The sequence below is a fragment of the Coturnix japonica genome, chromosome 17, assembly GCF_001577835.2.
Source record: "Coturnix japonica isolate 7356 chromosome 17, Coturnix japonica 2.1, whole genome shotgun sequence".
NCBI classification, from domain to species: domain Eukaryota; kingdom Metazoa; phylum Chordata; class Aves; order Galliformes; family Phasianidae; genus Coturnix; species Coturnix japonica.
In genome coordinates, this window is record NC_029532.1 from 1,055,322 (window position 1) to 1,076,271 (window position 20,950).

The 20,950-nt window shown below is 49.2% G+C and overlaps 1 protein-coding gene across 5 annotated transcripts in view; it reads left to right on the forward strand.

The window, feature by feature from the left end:
• LOC107321607 (discoidin domain-containing receptor 2-like) overlaps window positions 1–20,950 on the forward strand; it is a 33,786-nt gene that overhangs the window by 5,922 nt on the left and 6,914 nt on the right. For 2 of the 5 annotated variants that reach the window (XM_015878664.2, XM_015878659.2), the window contains exons 1-12: window positions 3,712–3,869; window positions 10,451–10,588; window positions 12,697–12,799; window positions 13,766–13,994; window positions 14,252–14,399; window positions 14,591–14,696; window positions 15,178–15,364; window positions 16,942–17,188; window positions 18,002–18,094; window positions 18,607–18,764; window positions 19,009–19,204; window positions 20,396–20,640. In XM_015878664.2, coding sequence (XP_015734150.1) covers window positions 10,525–10,588; window positions 12,697–12,799; window positions 13,766–13,994; window positions 14,252–14,399; window positions 14,591–14,696; window positions 15,178–15,364; window positions 16,942–17,188; window positions 18,002–18,094; window positions 18,607–18,764; window positions 19,009–19,204; window positions 20,396–20,640 — 1,776 coding nt within the window. In that variant the 5' untranslated portion in view covers window positions 3,712–3,869; window positions 10,451–10,524. Of the gene's footprint in view, window positions 1–3,595; window positions 3,672–3,711; window positions 3,870–7,043; window positions 7,123–10,450; window positions 10,589–12,696; window positions 12,800–13,765; window positions 13,995–14,251; window positions 14,400–14,590; window positions 14,697–15,177; window positions 15,365–16,941; window positions 17,189–18,001; window positions 18,095–18,606; window positions 18,765–19,008; window positions 19,205–20,395; window positions 20,641–20,950 lie in introns of those variants that run through there. The other 3 variants (XM_015878660.2, XM_015878662.2, XM_015878661.2) reach the window with 3 other exon arrangements.

A 20,950-nucleotide genomic window follows, 5' to 3' on the forward strand; every position in this document is an offset into this window, starting at 1 on the left:
ATGGGTGCTGGGGGTGAAAACAAACTGAGCCTCTGCTGCTGGACTGAGATGGGGCCGTTCTGCTGTGCACTGGCTGGGGCTGTGTGTGGTGGTCCTGTTTGAGTGCTGTGCATGGTTCCAATCTCTGCCTTATGCCATGTGGCGAGACCCATTTGGTGTCCCAGCCCATCTAAGCTGCTCACTGGGAGCCTTCCTAGGCCTTTTGCTTGCATACCAGGCAGTGAAAAGGGCTGGGAGTGCTGGATCCTGTGACCTCCTGGTGGTCTGAAGGTGGTGGTCCTCTCTGAGGAATTGCAGCAATGTGGCCACTGCTGTTGTCAGCTGCTGTCTGCATGCTGGCTTGTGCAGAGGGCAGGTTTGGGGTCATGTGGCTGGAGGGTCCTGGAACAACAGCTACAAACACATCAGCAAGAGGCTGGTTTTGCCTGACAGCCCTTGTTCTGACCAGTGTTACGGGGGTCTGTGCTGTAAAAGCAGTGGCGGTGCTGCCAGGAGCTGTGCACAGCCCCTTCAGTTCTGCTGGCTCCATGTTCCCTGCAGGGAAAAGCATCCCACGTGCTGTTGCTCTTTGCTGAGGCTTAGTCTGTGCTTGTGGTTTTCTGGGCCTCTCTGCTTCTCTTTCTTGGGGAAAAAAGCTCCAGTGAAGGCAGCTTGTCAGCTGTTCCAGGTCTGGAATACACACTCAAATGTTGGTCTTCCTGGTGCAACCTGCACAACAGAGATTAACGTGGGTGACATCTGGGAGAGAGCAGCAGATGTAGAGAAGTATTGCTGGAGGTGAGGTAGGAGCTGTGCAGCTCCACCATCATTTCTCTTGTGCGTTCCTCCTTGCTCCAAACTCACTGCAGAGCTGGAGGGCAGAAAGAGCAGCAGGCTGTAACAGGGAAGAACGTGTGTGAGCAGTGCTCAGCGTGCTGCTGCGGGATGCTGGAGGGCACGTGGCTCACTGTGCAAGGCTGGAGATGTCCCGCCTGGGCAGGTCTGGTGTCCAGGGATAGGGAGGGATGGCTGATTGCAGATCATGTTTTTTCTCTGCTCCTTTCTGACGGTTCAGTTGGCGCAGATGGCCGAGGGAAAGTGTTTACTCAGTCTGTGCTGAGCTCTGCTGTGTGCCAGGGGTTTATTCTTTGGGTGACGTCTTTGCTGGGCCTTTCTCAGTACAACTACAGCGAAGCTGATCTCGCTGTGCTTGTTCTGACCTGCAGGTGTAAGTCAGCACAACTTGCCTTCTTTCTGCGCTTGTTCCCATCTTTGAGACGGCCCAGAACAACGTAACAGCTGAGGAATGTGCTTACAAATAGAGCAAACAGAAGGCTGCTAGGTGCTGCTGGTAGAAACTGAACTGATAGCATCACAGCTCCAAGTGAGAGCGGTTTGGGGGCTAGGGAGGAGGAGGAGGAGTCCCTCCTTTGTTGTGTGGCTTTCCTTCCTCGGGAGCTTTGTGCACCATAAAGAGGGACCTGCTGGGTTGTTCAGTGCTGTCAGTCTGCCTCCAGCTGCTCATTAAGTTGCTTTTCCATTAGTACCAATGGCCTTTCACTGCTGCAGCCAAGGAAGCTTCTTGATTTTGGTGCACGTTGCTCCAGTTCACCAGCTGCAAATTTCATATCTCTGCTTTGCTGCTTGGACTCTCTGAACTATCGATGTTGTTTTTAAGCACCAGAAGCAAAAGCTGCTCTTAAATTTGCTGAAACCTGCCCAAGTTGCAAATAATTATCGGTACTTTCAAAGTGTTATTTTTATAAATCATTTTGAAAGCACTTTTAATCTCTTCCACTAATGCTCATTAAATGATTCCGGGCTGTGAGATCCCACACGGGCACCTCTGAAAGTGCCAGACTGTGCCATGGTGGATTAAACATGTTGGTGTCTAAACTTGCATGTGGAATGTCAGTATCTGCTCCTCGGTCTGATCTTTGCTGAAGCCAAATGCAACTTATTGGAGGCCCGGCCTGGTGCTGGTTCTGCTTCTTTTGCAGTTTGCAAACCCGCTCGTGCTGCAGAAAGCAGTTCTGTGCAAAAGCAAAGCAGGGTCTGTTGATGTTATTTCTAGTCCTTTGAGAAAGATGACTTACCGGTCACATGTGCTGTATGAGGTCATTAGGAAGCCTCTCAAATACACAGTTTGAGAGCCGATGATGCCATGGCAGAAGTATGCTCCCTCTGCGATGCGAGATGCAGAGCTCGCTGAAATGCTCGAGTTTGTAATAGCTTTGAGTGGGATCTGTTATCGTGCATATTTGGGCTCATTCCAGTGGAAAAAGCACCGCTCTCTGCTTTGCTCTATGCATAGGATTGATTAGCGAACATACACGGTGGGATAACGTTACATTTCAGAGGGCATCCAGCAGAGAGGCTGTTGCTGTGCTCGAGGCGAGTGAGTCCAAGTGCCAGCTCAGCAGATTTCTTAGCAGTGCTTTGTGCCTCCGGCAGTGCTGCAAGTCGCTGGTCCTTGCTCCTCCCAGCGCTGTGGGGGAGCCGGGGGTGTTTTGCTGGACTGTTAATGTTGCTGCTGTGATGGCTGTCTGCTTTGTGATGGCTGTCTGCTTTGTGATGGCTGTCTGCTTTGTGATGGCTGTCTGCTTTGTGATGGCTGTCTGCTTTGTGANTGATGGCTGTCTGCTTTGTGATGGCTGTCTGCTTTGTGATGGCTGTCTGCTTTGTGATGGCTGTCTGCTTTGTGATGGCTGTCTGCTTTGTGATGCTCCTATTGGGGCCTGTCTTGGATTATTTGCTCTGCACTCCCAGAGCTGCCCTCTGCTCATTGCTGCCCATCAAGCAGGGATCATGTTGGTCCCAGCTTGGTCCATGCTGTGCTGATGGGGCAGACATCCTTATAGTGGCAGAAGGGTGGATTCTGTGTGTTTGATCTGAATCAGTTGCACCCATTTAGGGTAGGGCTCCCCGTGCACAGAGGTGTCTCATGTCTGTGTTTCTCCAGCTATTGCTGGTCATGTACTGCTCCAAACTGAGTGAGCCCTAGTGGCTGTCCCATCACCTGGGTTAATTGATGCACCAAGACACGTTATCTCTTTCTTGCTGTATTTCCTAAAAGAAAAGGAGGCAAATAAAGGATCTGCCAGCCTTGCTGTGTGGGATGCCAGCCCCAGGGGAGCAGCAGGGCTGTGCTCTGTGCTGAATGTCCCTCTTGCCTTTCTCTTATTGCTGTGCCCTCCTTCCAGGACAGACTCCAACAGCAAACAAACCTCCAGGTGACTCAGGAGCTCTGTGGCCCCCCTGTCACTTGTGTTTAATAGTGATGAGTTCCACCTTTGCTTTCTACCTTCCCCCACGGGCAGCCAGGGCTGGTGAAGGATTTCAAGTGTGTAGCAGTGACAGTGTCTTTGCTTTTTCCTGTCCGTGTTAAACAAGAAGGTGCAAGCTGGCAGCGCAGGGCCGGGCCTGGCCTGCCTCTGAGACTACACGGGCCCTGCTTCCTGAGCAGGAGAGCTGCTTTATGTTGTGGTTTTACTAAATGAATTCAAAGCTTGGCCTTCCTCCAGGCTGAGCCCGGGCCGAGTGCCAGCAGAGCAGCCCCTGGGGAGAGCGCTGGAGCGAGGAGGGGCCAGAGGAACAGGGAAGAGCGGAGGAATCCGAGGAGGCAGATCTGCAAACAGCTCCCAGCCCCATCTGCTGGGCCGGCAGTCGCTATAGGAACCGCGCTGATAGAGGCAGGGCCATCCATCTCTTGGGCCCGTCCGTGTGTGCGAGGAGGGAGGGAGGGAGCGGGGAGGAGTTAGTGGAGTTTGAACACATCGTGCTGCTGGAGAGCGCCGAGGAATGTCGGCGGGACGGGCCGGCTGCGGCCGTGGGGCACAGGACACACATTGCGGGCACTGCCCGAGCTCGGCAGCCCACGGGCGAGCCAGGTGGGTGGGCGGCACGTGGGGTCTTCGCAGCGGAACCTCGGCCCCGCTCCGACCCGGCGCTCCGTGCTGGGAGGCGCTGGGAGCCGAAGCTCTTTGCGCTGTGCGGGCGGAGCTGGCGCTGAGCTCCGCTCAACTTCCGTGGCTGCGGGGGATTCGCGGAGCCTGCGTCGAGTTTATGGCCGTTGTGCCCGCAGGAAGGTTTGGGGGCTGGGGCTCCGTGCCTCCCCGGTGTTGCCCGGTGTTCTATCGGCCCCGTCGCCTTCTTGGCACGCACCGGGTGCTGCAGCTCCGCGTCCTGGCTGGGGTTAATCGCGGGGCTTTCCGGCAGCGGCGGCTCCTGATCAGTGTGATTGCTTCCCTGGTAAAACCCCTTTGTTTCAGGTGCCGAGGACTTTCCCCAACAGCCCCGTTCCCACCCGGAGCCGTGCAGGGCTGCTCTCTGCTCCGTGGGTTTTTATTTAATAGTTTGGCTGAAATTCCATCCGCTCTTTGTGTGCCGCGGAGCACGACGCGGCTGTGGGTTTGTCCTGTTAAATAAGGAGTGGATGGTGCTGCTTTCTTAGCAAGGAGCTGCTGAAGGCTGCACAGACAGAGCTCCAACCACGGCACAGGGAAATACAGGAGCTGGGCTGCAGCACTGAGCTCTGCTGGCCTTAATTATGGGTTTGCTTATACCTGCCTGGGTGAGGGCTGGCAGCCAGCAAACCTCACCTGTTGCCGTGCTGATGGAACCACAGTTGTTCTTACTGCAGAGATCCACTACCCGTGTTGTACCCAATGAGTCCTGCATTGTGGCATTGCATCCCGGAGGTGTAACGTGTGTGTTGTGGAATTTCATTCCCTCAGTTTCAATTTGCTGGTTTTAATTTCAGTCCTGTACAGAAAAGGGGTAAATGGGCTCCTCTCTTTGCCTCTCATACATTTGATTTTGCTCATGATTTCTCATATTTCTCATTGCCTCAAACAATCCCGGGACGTGCAGCTTTTCCTCCCCCTCCCTGCCTTCCCCACTCTTATTACTGTTGTGATCTGCTCTTTCTGGTTTGTCTTGTATAAGATTCCACCAGGCCTTGCCGTGCTGCCTCTCCATGGCTGCAAAACGCTGCCAGATCTTCCTCAGTGTCCTTCGTTTTGCTTTGTTTGTAAACAGACCATTTGGTCGGATTGCTTGGAATACATTGTGGTAAGCAGGGATGCTCTCTGAACTGTCTGCAGTCATGTTAGGTATTTTGCTGGAACACTTGAGTTAATTAACGTTTAATCTCCATGTGCAAGAAGTTAAACTTTATCTTGTAGAGCTGTAGCAGTAAATAGCGAGCCTTGCAGAGCACAGAGCTGCCTGAAGATCCTTGCTGGCTCTCTGGGCTCACCCCAAGGCACTGCCTCTCCCTGCACCCATCTTTGTTGGGCACTTCCCAGTTCAACTTGAGAAGCACTTTGTAGTAAACACAGCTCATAGAGCTCTGTGTGCAGCCAGGCTTCCCCTGCTCTGCCCTCCAAAGGAGTGAGCTGTGCCGTGGAGCTGCCTGCACCCTTGGAATGCAGTCAGTGATGATAACTTGTGCTTCTTGCTCTGGTTTGGTGTCTGTAAAAGCGTGGCACAGCTCACTTTTCACATTGGTAAATGCTTTTGGGGAAGCCAACAGCAGTGCTGTCATGATGAGGTCAGTGACAGGTGCATGGAATTTTCTTTTTCTGAATGAAGGGACGTTTTACAAGCCCCATAAAATGCAGCATTTGGTAGTGCTAGCATTGCTGCGGTGCTCTGATGTAAACTGGGTTGCCAGCTGAACTAGTAGGAGTTCCAGCATCGTTTGTTTTCCTTTCCACTGAACCATCTCTTAGTGCTTGGCTCCCACCCTCACACAGCCCAACCAGCAGCTCTCAGCTCAGGGCTGGATGCTCCGTGCTGCTCTGCTCCTTGTTTGCTTCCCTTCTGCTTTTGTAAAGAGGCTGCTTGGCCTGGATGGCTTGTAAAAAGAATCTGGATGGAGCAATTGCTGTGTGGAAGCGTAGGTAGGGAGCTGTAACCGAGCTGGGTTTTTTGGAAGGGAGCAGTTAATAGAGAAAACAAATTATAACTGAAAAAACACAAACGTAGCTTAGAGCAATGAGAAGTGCTTTGGTGTCGGTGTGGATGTGTGTAGATATGCCCTGGTGCATCACCCAGCTTGTAGGTAAGGCACTCTGATAGTGGTTTGGATGGGAGGACTCTGGGCACTCTGAGTGGTGCTGGTGGTGCCTTTGCCATCCATGTGAGCTCTCCCTTCCCTCGTAGCTGTGCTCATATGGCACCATCCCAGTTTCCATTCAGCCGATCCGCGTTTTGTTGATGAGGTTGATTTACAAAGTGCCACCTGATAGCTCCCAAAAATAGAAGCCAATGGGAGCATGGTCTGTGCCATGCAGCAGAGCTGCTGCCATACACCGACCTCTGTGGGATGAGCTCTGCTGCTCTGCTTCATCTTCAGGGGAGACAGAGCCCCAGTGAAGCTGGGGGAGCCTCGGTCCATGGAGTCCTTTAAGCCCTGGCTGGCCAAAGCCTTGCACTGCTGCTCTGAGCTGGTGCTAACCCTGCAGTGCTCTGCCCAGGAGCTCATTCAGCTCTGTGCCTCCGTAACATGAGCTCCTTCTGAGTGCGAGTTTGAGCACTGTTAAGTAAAAGGTTATGGTGGAGCCCCTTGAGAACGGGGAGGGAGGAAGGTGGTTTAGATTGAGTGCTCTTAATACTCCATCTGTCATCTGTGTGGTTAACATGTCATATAAATGGTTGCTATGTGAGCCTTGGAGCGGGAGATGGTGGAACTGGGAGGAACGTGGTGAGCTTGTAGCTGCCTTGCTTTAAAGGTTGTTTAAAGAAAAGAAATAAACAGCCTCAAAAAAGAGGAGGAATTAAAAAACCTGTAGAGAAACACAAGTGTAGGGAATAGAGAACTGTGCGTGTGCCACTATGGGTTCTGCATAGGAAGGAAGCTCTGATAAGGGACAGAGTGATTCCTGTGCTTGGGCAACAGGAGGAGATGGTCAGAGCCTTCTGTTTGTGCCCATCTCTGTTCTCCTGCCATCCCAGCATTGCAGTATGGGGAACTGTGTTTCCTTATTTCTGCCTCTAATGATTATTTTTTTCCCTAAAATCTTTCAGGAGTGACGTGTTGCTTTCTTTTCCCCTGGCAGCCTCAGCAGATCTTTGGCTGTGCTGTAGGAAGGTTCAGACCCTCACCAGCTTCTTGAGAGCCCTGTCACCCACCTACAGGTACACAAACCATACCAGACCTCCACGCTCTTCTGCCAGTCCCCTGCTGTCCCTGTCCTTACCCTATGTGCCACTCTACAACACTGTTGGTCACTGAATGAATCCCATGCACTCTGTGCTAGTGGTACATCTCCAAATGCCACACTAAAGGTCACATTGAAGCTGCTCACTTTTCCTAGGCCTTCTTACCTTGTGCATCTTGATGAACCCAACCCCTTTTCCTAAAGTCTGGAGCCCTTCAAATGGCAATCACACCTGTCTGCCTTCTTCAGGCTTCAGATACTGCCCCATTTAGCGGCTTTGCTGCTTCCTCTTCGAGTGCCTTTAGGACTGTTAGGATGTAATGTCCAGTCATCCTGACCGTTCCTGAACCCCCTCTGGGGATATTTCAATTCTGGATAGATCCTCCTGTTATACAGCCTGCATTTCTCCCACACCCATGAGCCTTGGTCATGACCATGAAGTATCTTGGCACAGTGCTGGGCATCTTTAATGGGATTCCTGCAACAAACCCAAAGGTCCCATTCCAAGGTAATGATCTGCAAAGGAACCAGTTAAAACAAATGGCAGTTTCAGTCGGGATCTAGAGAGGCTTGCAAACATGCCAGACCTCCGTAATGGATCTCTGGAGGGAGAATAGCTCCTGGAGGAGCTCCAAGTCCCACCTTCTTCATGCAGATCACTACAGAACAGCTCCCTCCTGCGCTCGCTGTGCTTGCAGGGCATGCGGGGAGCTGGGCATGGTGAGCAGTGTTATTGTAGAGCTGGACTGGGTGTTTAGACACACTGTCTGCTGGCTGTGTTGGGAAGGAAGCTGCCCTCCATTGCATTTCTCAGCGACTTTTTCAGCAACTAGATTTTTTTTTTCCACTCTCACAATGATTGTAACAGGGTTTTATTCTCCTGCAGCCAGCTGTTAGCAATTAGCAACTTGATCCATTCAGTCCGAGGACAAGAGTTTAACACTTTCTTGCCTCTGTGAGGATGTTGCTAATCCTGTTTGTGCTGGTCAGGGGCTTGTGCTGTGATGTTGGTACTCTGTGTACATGCGTGGGTCAAGAGAGGCACCATAAACCCAGGGACTACAGTGCAGCTGGAAGAGCTGTGAGGAAAAGTGAGTTGTCAACCCAGATAAAAAGTCATTAGGAAGGTGATTTCCAAGCAGTGTGCACAGAGGCTTGTATTTTGTAGTGTATTTCAGTGTGCTTTAGCACATGGAAGCGTGCAGTTTGGAAATCAGGTCTACTACCAGCTGAGATTTAGCCTCAGCAGAAATCAACATCGGTAGTTGTTCAAGCAGCAGTTCCCAGGATGAAGAGCTCCTGAGTGGAGCCAAGGCTCTAAATTACGAGATGAGTGGAAAAACATCCTGGTGTCTTGCTCAAGGCACCAACAGCTGCAGAAGGGCTGGAGAAGATGAGGAGTGATGCTGCCTGCACGGTGGTGGGCCAGGACCAGGAGCTAAGTGTGCTTGGTCAGAATGGGTAATTTTGGGTGCTGCTGTATGTGTTGCATGTCACATATATTATACTGCAGGGATAATAGTGGCCATTGTAGTGACTTGAGAGGGTGACAACCTCAGCACAACTCTTGTAAAAAGGCAAAGTCCTTATTCTAGGACTTAGTACTTCTCAGTGCCTGTCAAATGCCAAGGCGTTTGGATGCTTAAAATCACATTTGGGATTGCTCTGATTCCTTTTTGGTTTTCCTTTGCCTCAGCAGGGGGGCTCTTGTCCTCACCTAGCAGTAGATATTTGTTTCAGTGCTCTTTGGCTGTTAACCCTGGTTGACTTACAGAGGACCTTTGCAGAGTGTTGTGGTGGGAGCTGCCCTGTGTCTCTGCAGATGTCTCATCCTTTCCTGCTTGCCAGGCTGTCCTCGTGTTCTGAAGGGGGTGATGAGGATGTGGAGCATCTGTGTGCTTGTCCTCTGCCAGCTGAGGACTCCTGTACGGTTGGCAGCTGTTAAACCTCCAGCTGAGAGGCCACCTGGGAGACGTCTCCAAGTTGCTGTTCTCCTGCCAGGACCCCCTCAGGACCTGGCAGCTCTGTTACTGTGTGAGGATGCATACGAGGGAAAGAGCATCCCCAGCCCAGGCTGTACCCACAGGGCACCCCACGCTCCTCCAAGCAGTTCCCTGCTGTGTCTCCATCTCAGGCAGTGCCCTTGCAGTTGTGAGGCTTTTGCCTCTTGCTTGTATGTATGGTCACGTTGCTGGACACAGCCCCCAGCATTAATTCCCCCTCCTGCACTACATTTGGCTTTCCCAGGAAGGCTCCTAGGTCGATTTTCAGGCTCAGAGCCATTGTCTCTGATGGAGTGAATCCAGCAAGGACAATGGCCAGTAGCAAATCCTTAGGAAGGAGAATAAAAAACAGGGCAAGCCTCAGTGATTCTAACCCTGATTTAGCTCCTGGGCGTCTAGCAATGTGCAGCTGGGGGATTTCTCAAGCCAAAGGTTTTACCTTCAGATTTAGGAACCAGTGGTGCATCTTTGTTGTGAATAAAGCCAATTGTTTTGGTATCCATGACAACTTTAGGCTGTGATTTGTGCAGCTCAGTTATGTGGGGTGGGAAAAACAGTCTTTTGTTAATAATCTCTGAGCTAATGGCATCTGATGCTCTGCCATTCCTAAACGTGTGTGCGCACTGGCATGGTGATGGTCTCTTCCTTTCCTTAACAAATCCTAACATTGAATTTTTGCTTTTTTAATACCATTCTGGGGATTCTTCAGCAAATATTTCTTGGCTGGGATAACTTTTAATTTATTGCTTTGTTCTGTTTTCTTCTGTTCTAACGTTTAAGTACAAGACAGCCCCTCTAACCTGCCTTCTCTAAAGCAGTCCCGCAGGATGGGAGCCTCTGGAGGCAGCTTGTAATGAATGTGGACACAAAGAATCAATGTAACCTCACTGATAAGGCTTTAAGGAACACGGGGTCATGCTGTGGCTTTCCACTGAAATTGCCAGAGTTTAAGCCCTTTGCTATTTTCCTCATTTCCAAACAGGAAATTAAGTGTACTTGCATGTGTGAGTGCACATGCTCTGTTGGCAGCAATGCGGACACGAAGGGAGAGATTATTTTCACCCTGGTTTGGACATTTACCTCCAGACTGTGTGACAAGTTTTGGGTATTGGGGGTAAGCAGTTGGTGTGGGTGGAAGTGTGTATCTGGATTCAGCACTGCTGAAGGGCTGAGGTCAGGGCACTTCTGAAGGCACGAACTGCCCAACCCATCACAAGGCAATGGCAGTACAGCATGCTAACGCAGCAGCATGGCCGTCCTGCCTTTGGAGGACTCTCATCTTCTCTTTGCTTTATGTTTCAGAAATGTAGATCGCAGCTGGTGCCTGTGAAGGACTCGTGCTCATCTGAGCCTGCTCAGCGGCTCTGACTGCTACCATGATCTTCTGCATTCTGCTGCTGGCCTCCCTGCCTGCGCCATCCGGCTCCGAAGTCAACCCTGGTAGGGAGCTGCCGGTCTGGGCTCCAGTTTCCCACTTCCCCTGTCTTCATTCTCAGCCTTTTTTTTGCCTTTCGTGGTAAACACGTAAATGTAATGAATGGGCATAAACATAATTGCTAATGCAGTCTGTGATTGCCTGCTTCTAGGCTGAAGTGGATGGTGTACTTTGTGCTGGTGTGCAATGTCTGACAGTTCCAGGAGGGCTCAGGCATGTGGATTTATTCCTTCCAGCACTTTCAGCAGACCTGTGTGCAGTTCTGCTTCTCTCTTCATCGCTTTGGCTGTGCAACCTGCAGAACAAACCTGGTTCTAGGCTGGCTCAGAGATGCTTTGCTCACTGTGGAAAGCCAATTACCAGCTAACAAAGCATGAACAGCAGTTCTGCAGCCAGCAAAGGAGATTCTGAAGAGAGATGTGGAAGGGAACATTTAGAAACCATACCTGGCACAGAGCTGAGCTGTAGGCAGGAGTACAAGCCTATGAGTCCCTGTGGAGGGAATGACCTCTTGTCCTGCAGTACTGAGCAAGTTACAAGTCTGAGTGATTAATCAGATAATGATCTGCAGTATATTGCGAAAATCACTGTAATAAGGTGGCTGCTGCTGGAGACAGTCTGAAATAAATTAGTCTAATCTGTGTCCAGATTGGCCCAAGGTGTGGTGAGCCAACAGTGCTGCCCTGGAGGGGCTTGTTGTGTCTGGCTGTGTTTGAAGCCCTGTGACTGTGTTTGGCTCTGGCCCTGCTGTCCCTTAGAGATGTTTGCAGCAGTTTGAGGTTGTGCTGCAGCCACACAGATGTGAAGTGAGGCCTGTGGGGGAGCTCAGCAGGTATCTATACGCCTGTTCCCAGTGCCCAGCTTCGAACAAGGGTTGCCAGCTGGTTCTGATCATTTTCCCTGCACTTCCACTACATTTAACAATCACATGCAAATTGCTTTAGGTGGTGGTAAGTACATAAATTACATGTAGGAAAAGCTGTCCTCAGCACAAGACCTTGGCTGGAGGGTGGGCTCTGAGCATGAGCCTGTAGTACCACCATCCGGCAGGAATTTCACCCAAGGAGAAGTGAACATTTACCTTTGTTAGGACTTCTGAGTTTGGCTTCCTGAAGAAACTTTGCTTTCTTAGCTCCCATAGCTGATCAGCTGCCTCTGTATCAAGGGCTGTGCCCTGTTTCTATCCAGACACATCAGCCCAGCTGATGCTCCTTGGCTGTAACACCCATGTCTTGGTCTGAGCTGCTCCAGGAGCAGTCTGAAGCACCTCTATAGCCTGGCTGCGGTATTGCCTGTAAGCAGTGCAGGTTCCCCCTGTACCAAAGGGCCCAGCATCAGATGTATGACCTCACTGTGATAGACCCTTCAAACTACATGGCAGGGATGTGTGTCCTGGGGTGCACAATGAGGAAATGGGGAAGTCTGAGCAGGGGTCCTGGCTGGGTGACTGAGCCCAGGTGGGTTCTTTGAACAAAAGGATTTGCTTTTTGGTGCGAGCTTTCTGCTGCTGTGAATCACGGCTGTGTTCAGAGTGCCTCTGATTCCTCAATGCCAGGGCTGCTCTGGTTTCCATTTGCTCAATGTGTGGCATTGTTGCAGGGATTGCTGTTAACCTCTAGCAGGAATGTGACCGGACAGGACTCCCACTGCAGAATCACAAAAGCACTTTCTGCTTTCAGGTGATAATTCTGCCTTTTTGGGATCTCTTTAAATACTCCCCCCAAGTCAGTAGTGTAATAACTTTCCAGTAATAGGTCAAGTTGCACTGGTCTATTGATGGGACAGGTAAGAGTCAAGATATGAGGCCAGTTGCTATACATTTTATTGTAGAATAGGTCCATGCAATCAGTAATACTAATATGATTTTGGGTTTCTTGTTCTGCTTTGTAAAGCTTTTGTCTTGCCAGGACTCTTCTGAATGATACTGAGTGTATTTCATTCCTTACAGTTTTAGTTTAATACAATTACCAAGCATTTCATCCTTTTCATTTGTGTTCCTGATTTTATCATTACCATGTTTATTCCCCAGGTGTGGCAGCCTTTTAATTAAACTTGTCTATTGATCTCAGTAGAGTTGGTATTGATTTTTGCTTGCCTTGGTTCCTGTTTTCAGCTACATGCCGTTACCCTTTGGGAATGCATGAAGGCACGATACGGGATGAAGACATCACTGCTTCCAGCCAGTGGTATGATTCCACAGGACCCCAGTATGCTCGGTAGGTTAACGCATGGCAAAATGCATGATTTTGATTTTCTTTTCAAGGTGTCCAATGTGTGATTGAGGAAAATATTTTTGTTTAGCTTCACTGTTAAAGAAACTCGTTCTTGCAACACGTGAAACTGTGACTCAGTGTTCAGGATTTTCCCTGTGAAGCGGTGAGATGTCAGACACGAACGCAGGGAGGCGGCCATGTCTGTGTTTGGAGCAGGTCAGGATTTGTCTGTTAAAGGCTTCAAGCAGCACAAAATAGTGTTGGACTGAGCCCTGCAGTGAGCAGGAGATTGGACTGGACCTGCAGAGGTCACTTCCAACACTGGTCTTCCAATGGATTTGGACCTTAAAAGGACAGCACACTGGGGGCTCTTGCAGAGTGTTTGAAACTAAATTGTAGGAAATCACTTATGAGGATGGACTCTTCAACAACATCATGTTGAACAAATGGGCTGTGTCCACTTGGACCCAAAAACCTGGAAAACATTGAGTTGAGGTGTGAGAAAGCAGTTTGAGGGTTTTCTCTCAAGGTCAAGCACTACAAACATGTTTCTCATGAGCTTGGCTTTTCATTTTTGTTGTTTCTTTTACCTCAAAGCTGATATTTTCAGAATATTTACAGATCTGACTTTCCTTAGAATTCTGTCTTATGATGTCAAACATCCCTAAAGGTATTAGGAAGGACTCAGAAGTCGAGGAAGGGCATTGCTGCCTTTAGTGGCTCCACCTGCTGATGGGTCCTTTCCATTATATTATTGCTTCTGGGATAGAAATGACTTTTAATGGTTACAGAGAGGTATCTAAAGCAAAGGGGGCTGCACTGAGCAGGAAAAACCTGGCTTCAGTTGCCCAAAAGAGAGAGGTTTTTTATACCCTTCTTTCACTCAATTCTCAGTTTGAAGGTGTCTCTTAAGCTACTGAGGAGGATGGGTCCTTGAAAGTGAAGGCTTTTAATTTGCTTTTTCCCCAGGTTACAAAGGGAAGAGGGTGATGGAGCCTGGTGCCCAGCTGGTTTGCTGCAACCAGAAGATGTACAGTTCCTCCAAATTGACCTGCATAAGCTCTTTTTCATCACGTTGATTGGGACTCAGGGACGACATGCCCGTGCCACAGGCAAAGAATTTGCCCGTGCTTATCGAATTGACTACAGCCGTAATGGGGAGCGCTGGATCTCCTGGAAGGATCGTCAGGGCAGGAAGGTGAGTGTGGGCACTGAGTTGTGGAGCAAGCAAAGTACAAGAGGGTTAAAGTGCTGTCCCCTTCCCTGACACCAGCTAAGGATGATGCTCTCCTTTAGCACTGTTGTATCAGTATTGAAGGCAGGAGGAGGGAAGCAGCAGCCAACTATATTGTGTGGGAAAACGCCCCGGTCTTGCACTGATGGGATGCAGCTACACCACTGTACACGTGGATTGCACTACAGTGAGAAGTTACTGATAGGACTCCTCTTTTGCAGGTAATACAAGGCAACATTGATACGTATGATGTGGTCTTGAAAGATCTCCGGCCTCCCATCATTGCTCGCTTTGTCCGGGTCATTCCTGTGACAGAGCTGCCCATGACTGTCTGCATGAGGGTGGAGCTCTATGGCTGTGTCTGGTACGGTAAGTAGCTATTGCCCCTCATGTGAAGTAGTCCTCACATCACACTGACTGGGACTCACCTGTGTCCCTGTATATGCAGAGGGAATTCCAGACCAACAGGACTGCTTCTGTTGGTCCACACCATGGATATAATGGCAGGGATAACAGAAGGCAGCTGCTGTGTTCCTGAGGTATATGGCCTTCTTTTTTAGATGGCTTGGCATCCTATAGCATCCCCGAAGGAGGGACAATAGCGGCTCCTGGCTTTCCCATCGTTTATCTGAATGACTCGACCTATGATGGCTACCAGGAGCGCAGGTGGGAGAAGTCATCCTGTTTTCTCTCAGTCATTCTGCAAATTATTTCTTTTTTTCTTACTTACCTCGTCATCATTCTTACCACCTTCATCACTGAGCAGATGAAGATCCTTCCCCTCTTCAGCTGCCTCTGATGCTTATGCAGGCTGCATTTCAAACTGTTCCAGGACATTTCCAGGGTAAACTGGGCATACAATTAAGTACATAGCACCCAAATGCTAGGCCTGCCCTCAAAGCCTTAGCTTTGCTGTCAGTGTTTGGTGTCAGTGCAAAAACTTCTGCCTCCTCCAAGGCAGGGAAGGGCTTTAAAATCCCAACTTGAACAGAATAAATGGGATGTTGCCCAATTGTAGGAAACGAGGTTTTTGTCCACAATGCATTAAGAACAGAGGATTGTTTTCCCAGTGCCAGCCGAAGGACCCGAGTCTGAGTGCTTTCATATCTGGGTGCTGATCTGTGTAACTCTGCTTCTTCCTGGCCAGGCACTTGTATGGTGGTCTGGGCCAGCTGACGGATGGTGTGCTGGGGCTGGATGACTTCACACAGAGCCACCAGTACCGCGTGTGGCCGGGCTATGACTACGTGGGCTGGAAGAACGAGAGCTTCAGCACAGGCTTTGTTGAAATGGAATTTCAGTTTGACCGACCGCGGAACTTCACCTCCATGAAGGTATTGGGTGTTGTCCTCTTCCAGCAGCCTTGGGGTGGGCTTTGGTCTGCCTGCTCCCAGGCTCCTCCATCAGGGATTGGAACTTAATGATCCTTGAGGTCCCTTCAGCTCAAGCCGTTCAGTGGTTTGGGCTCTGTCTCCAAAGCTGGAGGATGTAATGTGTCTGACAGCAGAAGTCAGTGGAAGGAGATGTGAGTGGACATTGTCCCAGGTTTGCTGATGCAGGGCAGCGTGTGCCTCTCTGGATCTTGGATGCTGTTGGTATTTGCCTTAAATGATGAGGGAAATAACACCTTGAGCAGCGTGTAGGCAGCCACTGTGGGCAATTAAGATGGATTTAGGATGCAGGCTGCTCGGTGTCTCAGGCCTGTGTGACCCTTGAAGGGAAGGAACATGTTTTTGTTTCCATTTTTGATGCAAAACTTCTCTGGATGCCTCACTCTATGCTTGTGCTCTGGGAAATTACACAGAGGAGGATGACCTGAACTTTTTAATTCTGTAGTAAATAGAATCTTCTAAAAAGGGTCAGTGGCTTTCCTTGTACGGATTTCAAATGAAGGAGAACCCACCACATCCTTCAGTAAATTGTTTTGGTGGTTACATACCCTGGTTTTGTTTTGTCTATTTTTAACTTGCAACCATTGGCTCCCAGCCTGCTTTTGCTGGCCAAAAGTAGGAATCTTGCCTTCTCAGAAACTTTCCTGCTTCTACACTGTGGTTAGATCACGTTCTTAATCACTGCTTCAGTAAACTGGGTTGGCTGAACTTCAGTGCCTTCCCTGTGAGGTGTAGGATCCCTTTTGTCGCTGAGGTATACAGACTGAATGCAGGGTTTCCATCAAACTGCATAAAATAATGGTACCAATTTCCTGGCTTTGGGTAATTCCTCTTTGCTTATCAATCCTGTGATCATATTAGTCCTCTTAGCCAAAGGATTGGAGCTGATTTTTTGCAGGCTTGGTGGTCTGTAAATACTTTTCTCTGTGTCACATCTTGGTACCTTTTTGCTTTATTCCACACTTCTGAACTTCCCCAGTATCCAAGGAAGTACTAAAAATAAACGTTAGCAAATATTGCAGCTGCATTGCAAACTACTTAGGCTTGCACATTAGAAAATTGGACTTCAGTAGGTGGTGTTTGGAATAGAGAGTGTCTCTGTGTCGGTCCAAGATGTGAACATATCCAACTCCTATCCAAATATGGCACAAACTGTGTATTGCAGATGTCAGGCTTTTCTGCCTCGTTATGGATGACTGTATCTCCATATTGAATAATGTTGTCTAAGCTTCATCTGTTCTTAATTATGCTCAACTACCCTTCTTTTGTCTCCTTCCTTCTCACTAGGCCTGTTGTCCTCATCACTGCTTCACTGCTATTCACTGCAATCTGTCAGAGGTCACGCAGTTAATAGGGTTCATACAATAATTCAGCTATTATTATATCCTTAATTCTGGGTTAAGATTATTCATACAGCAAGATGTTAGAAACAGAACACCTTAATGAAGAGAAATTCCTGAGGCTTAAGTTGTTTTTATCTCAATAACTGTTCCTCTTCCCTGCCGTGTTCTCCTTGCCAGGTGCATTGCAACAACATGTTTTCCAAGGGGGTGAAGATCTTCCAGAAGGTGGAGTGTCTGTTCAAACCACGCCTGATTGCAGACTGGGAGCCTGAACCTGTTGGTGTGGCGACGGTCTTGGATGACAAAAATCCCAGTGCGAGGTTTGTGACCGTCCCCCTCAATCAGCACGTGGGTAAAGCCATGCTGTGCCGCTTCTACTTCGCTGACACCTGGATGATGATCAGTGAGATCTCCTTTCAGTCAGGTGAGCATTCCTATAGTCAAGTATATCTTGGGGAGGGTGGAGAGCAGAAGGGATGATGTGGAGGTGCAGGATGTGGGGTTAATGTGAGTGTAGGGCACTGTGGGACTGTGCAGTGGGAAGGACGTAGCAGAGAGTTGGATGGGCAATGCATGTGTGGGAAAATTGGGTCTGCAGAGGATGCTTTTCAGGCTGTTAACGATGCAGGTATCTGCACAACCAGGGCAACCAAAAACTAAAGTGTGGGGTGTTTCTTTTTGAGGCAGTTGCATGCTGTTCCTGGGGTCAATTTTTACCTGTACTGAGCATAATTGAGCTACGTCTATAGATGTCATGGAAGCTCTCAGATTGAGGTTTATGTATTGAAAACAAAAACTCACAACAGCCTGAAACTATTGTAACTGCAGCAGCAGTCAGTACTGTGAGGTGGTTTGAAAGGTTCTGGGAGGGAGTGGGCAGAGCCTTGAAGAAAGCAGCAATCACTGATGTACAAAGGTTATGGCTCCAGCTTTCTGCTCTAAGGTTCCCTTGTGAGGGGATGGATGCACATGAGGAAGGAACGCCCCATTTGCAGTTTGTTGCTTATCTTGTTGATAGCAGCCCCTGCTGGCTGCATTCCCCTGTTACACATGGGACTAGGCAGGCTCTTGGTCCAGCCTGGTAGGCTCTGCTATCTCATGTTAGGTGTGCTGGGATCTGTTATGTGGGTCTCAGCCCAGACTCATCAGGAGGGCAGAGGTTGTACTTGGGATTGCACTGACTGCTGGCTGGACAAAGGGGTTTTGTTGGACTGATGTGTTCATTCACCTCCCACAGACATGGAGAGTGTAAATCCTATTTTGGTTACGGCACCCACAAGCACTACAGATGCCCTGGAAATGGTGTACAACGTTACTGAGGGGACCTGGGGTAAGGACTTCTGTCACTTAGTTGTGCCCAGGGCTTGAGGGGTGGGGGATTTCAGTGACATCCTTGTTGTTGTGGTCTCTCCCTCTCTGGGTATGGCCTGCTTGTTGCCTTTATACATAGGGCTGCAGCTTACAGTCCTCCAAGCCTCAGTTATGTCTTCTGCCCTCAGCTGGCCTACACTGCCTCACAGAGCAAGTAGGCTGAATGCATGTGTGCTGCTGGTGGAACTCTAAAAGCTGTCTGCTTGTACACGGATCCATCAAAGGAGTTTGTTCTGATACTAAGAGCTTGGTTGCTGAAGTCCTCTGCACAGTTATTAGCTGTGAGCCTTCAAATTGTGGCTGACCAGGGCAGAATGGGAACACAGCTGATGTTAATACTCAGGAAGCTGCCTAAGATCTTTTCTGTACCAATCTATAGGAAGGGCCATGATCTCATGGAAGTTAGCTAATGCGTGTAACAGCCTGTGCATTACTGATGGCAGGTTGTTCTCAATTCCTCTCTGTTTGCAGAAACCACATCTTCTGTAACGAGCACCTGGATAGGAGAGAAGGCAGATGACTCCAACACCTCCATCCTCGTGGGCTGCCTTGTGGCTATTATTCTTCTCCTCCTGTTGATTATAATCATTATTCTTTGGAAGCAATATGTTCAAAAAAGGCTGGAAAAGGTAATAAATACAGTGGGGTTATTTTGCAGGCACATGTTCAGATCTAATAATTAATCCTAAAGAGCTCTGAATTCCATGGAAAGCATGGGGTTTCCCCTGTCCCATCTAGCAGCTAAAACCCTGGTCCCTCAGCAGGGGAGGGTGCAGACCCTGTCCAAGATGTTACTAGAAATTGCTGCACTTGTAGCCTGTATATTACTCAAACACTGAGCATCACCTCAGCAGCTTTCTCTTTTTTCTGAAGGCCCCACGCCGAATCCTGGAGGAGGATGCCACGGTTCGCCTCTCCTTCTACAGCTACACCATCGCCAACAACCAGACCCAGATCCACCAGTCAAATCCCACCTATGAACGTGCTTTTCCACTGGATCTGGAATATCACCAGCCAACTACGCTGCTCCACAAGCTTCCAGAGCTATCCCAGAGTGCAGAGGATTCGGGTAAGGGAATTATCAGGCTCCAGAAGTTCGGTGTTTATTCTTTCATTATTTCCCTCCCATTTTTTATGTGTCTCATTGGTCTTTGATACAAAGCAGTATTAGAATATTTTGAAGCTCAGGAGTTTTTTCATATGTAAGAGTGGCAGATGGAGCACCAGACCCTGGAGCACCACTGAAGGGTGGTGGCCTTTTATTGTTCTCTTTAAAGATTGTTTATGTGTTAGCCAGGTCATCTTTTTAGAAGCTGATCTTGGCAATCACAGCAGCAAGTCATCGTGTCTCATCAGCCCCTTGGCAGTGGAGTCGCTGCCTGCAGCACTCCCACGCTGTCCAGACTGCCTGGGGGAGCAGGAGGCCTTTAGCACATCTTCCTGCAGCTCTTTGAGACTCCATTAGAAAAAGCAGAGGCAAAAGCAGAAGGTTGTTGGTGGTGTGCTGGCTTCCAGCCCATGGGGAGCTTTTGGTTGTGCACAGGAGGGAACATTTTCCAGAGGCTTTTGTACACTCACAGTGTCTGTGCTGCTGTTTAGTGAATGCAAGGGCAGTGCTGCGTTCCTCAAGCAACAACTTGCTGAGGTCCAGCATTATGCTGTGCAAGGAGATGGATTTGGACTGAGTCAGGATGCGAATCTGAAGCAGAACGTGTGTTCTATGTAATAACTGACCATACAGGGAGTTGTTTATAAAGAGTTATTGCATGGTATTTATGCGAATAAGCTGTAAGAGATAAAGTAGTGTGATAACAGAGTACAGAGCAAATGGAAGCCCCAATCTCCAGAGAGGAATATAGCACAATTCTCCTGTTGCAGGCAACGTTCTCTGTGTCAGGTAAAAAGGAACAGATCAAATTTAGGATGAATCAGAAGCAGGTAATGACTTCAGACTTGTGCTCCCGTGTCTGGGCAAGAATTTTTGCTCTCCCAGCTGGATGGAGCAGGGAGCTGATTAACACAGATTCACTTGTAACTCACAAGTGTTTGTTGTGGAACTTGCAGAAGTGCAGTTTGTTCTGGTTTAAGCCCCAGTTAAAACAAAGCAGCCTTCCATGTGGGTTGGTACATTGGTATGAGGTTAATGTGCATGCAGGTAAGCTGGATTCCAAGAGGTTTGCAGGATTCAGGAGTGGAAGCCAGCCACGCTGGTCATAAAGGAGTGAGAGTCTGACTTAACCTGTCTTTGCTTTCTCCCCAGTGTGCAGTGGGGACTACGCTGAGCCTGACTTGACCAAGTCCACCCCTCACCAAGGCTTTCAGAACAACGTTCCTCACTATGCTGAAACAGATATCGTCCACCTCCAAGGCGTGACGGGCAACAACATGTATGCGGTCCCAGCCCTCACTGTGGATTCCCTTACCAAGAAGGACATCTCTGTAGGTGAATTCCCACGGCAGCAGCTGCGACTCAAGGAGAAGCTGGGAGAAGGACAGTTTGGAGAGGTACAGCCATTCTGTTCTGTGCTTTCTCTAGCAAAAAGGAGATGTCTGGCACAACAAATGCTCTCAGCTGTACTCTGACTTTGTCCTTGTGGACTGGGAGACCTGCATATAACAGCGTATTACTTAATACATGCCTTTGCTGTTGGTTTGGGCTGAAAAGGGCCTTAAAGATCAACTAGTACCAAACCCCTGCCATGGAAAGGGACACTTTCTTCTCGACCAGGGTGCTGTTATTTCAGTATTTTTTAGGATAGCCTGTGGAGAGCCCTGTTCTGTTCCTGCAAGGCTGCAGCCTGGTGCCACACAGGAG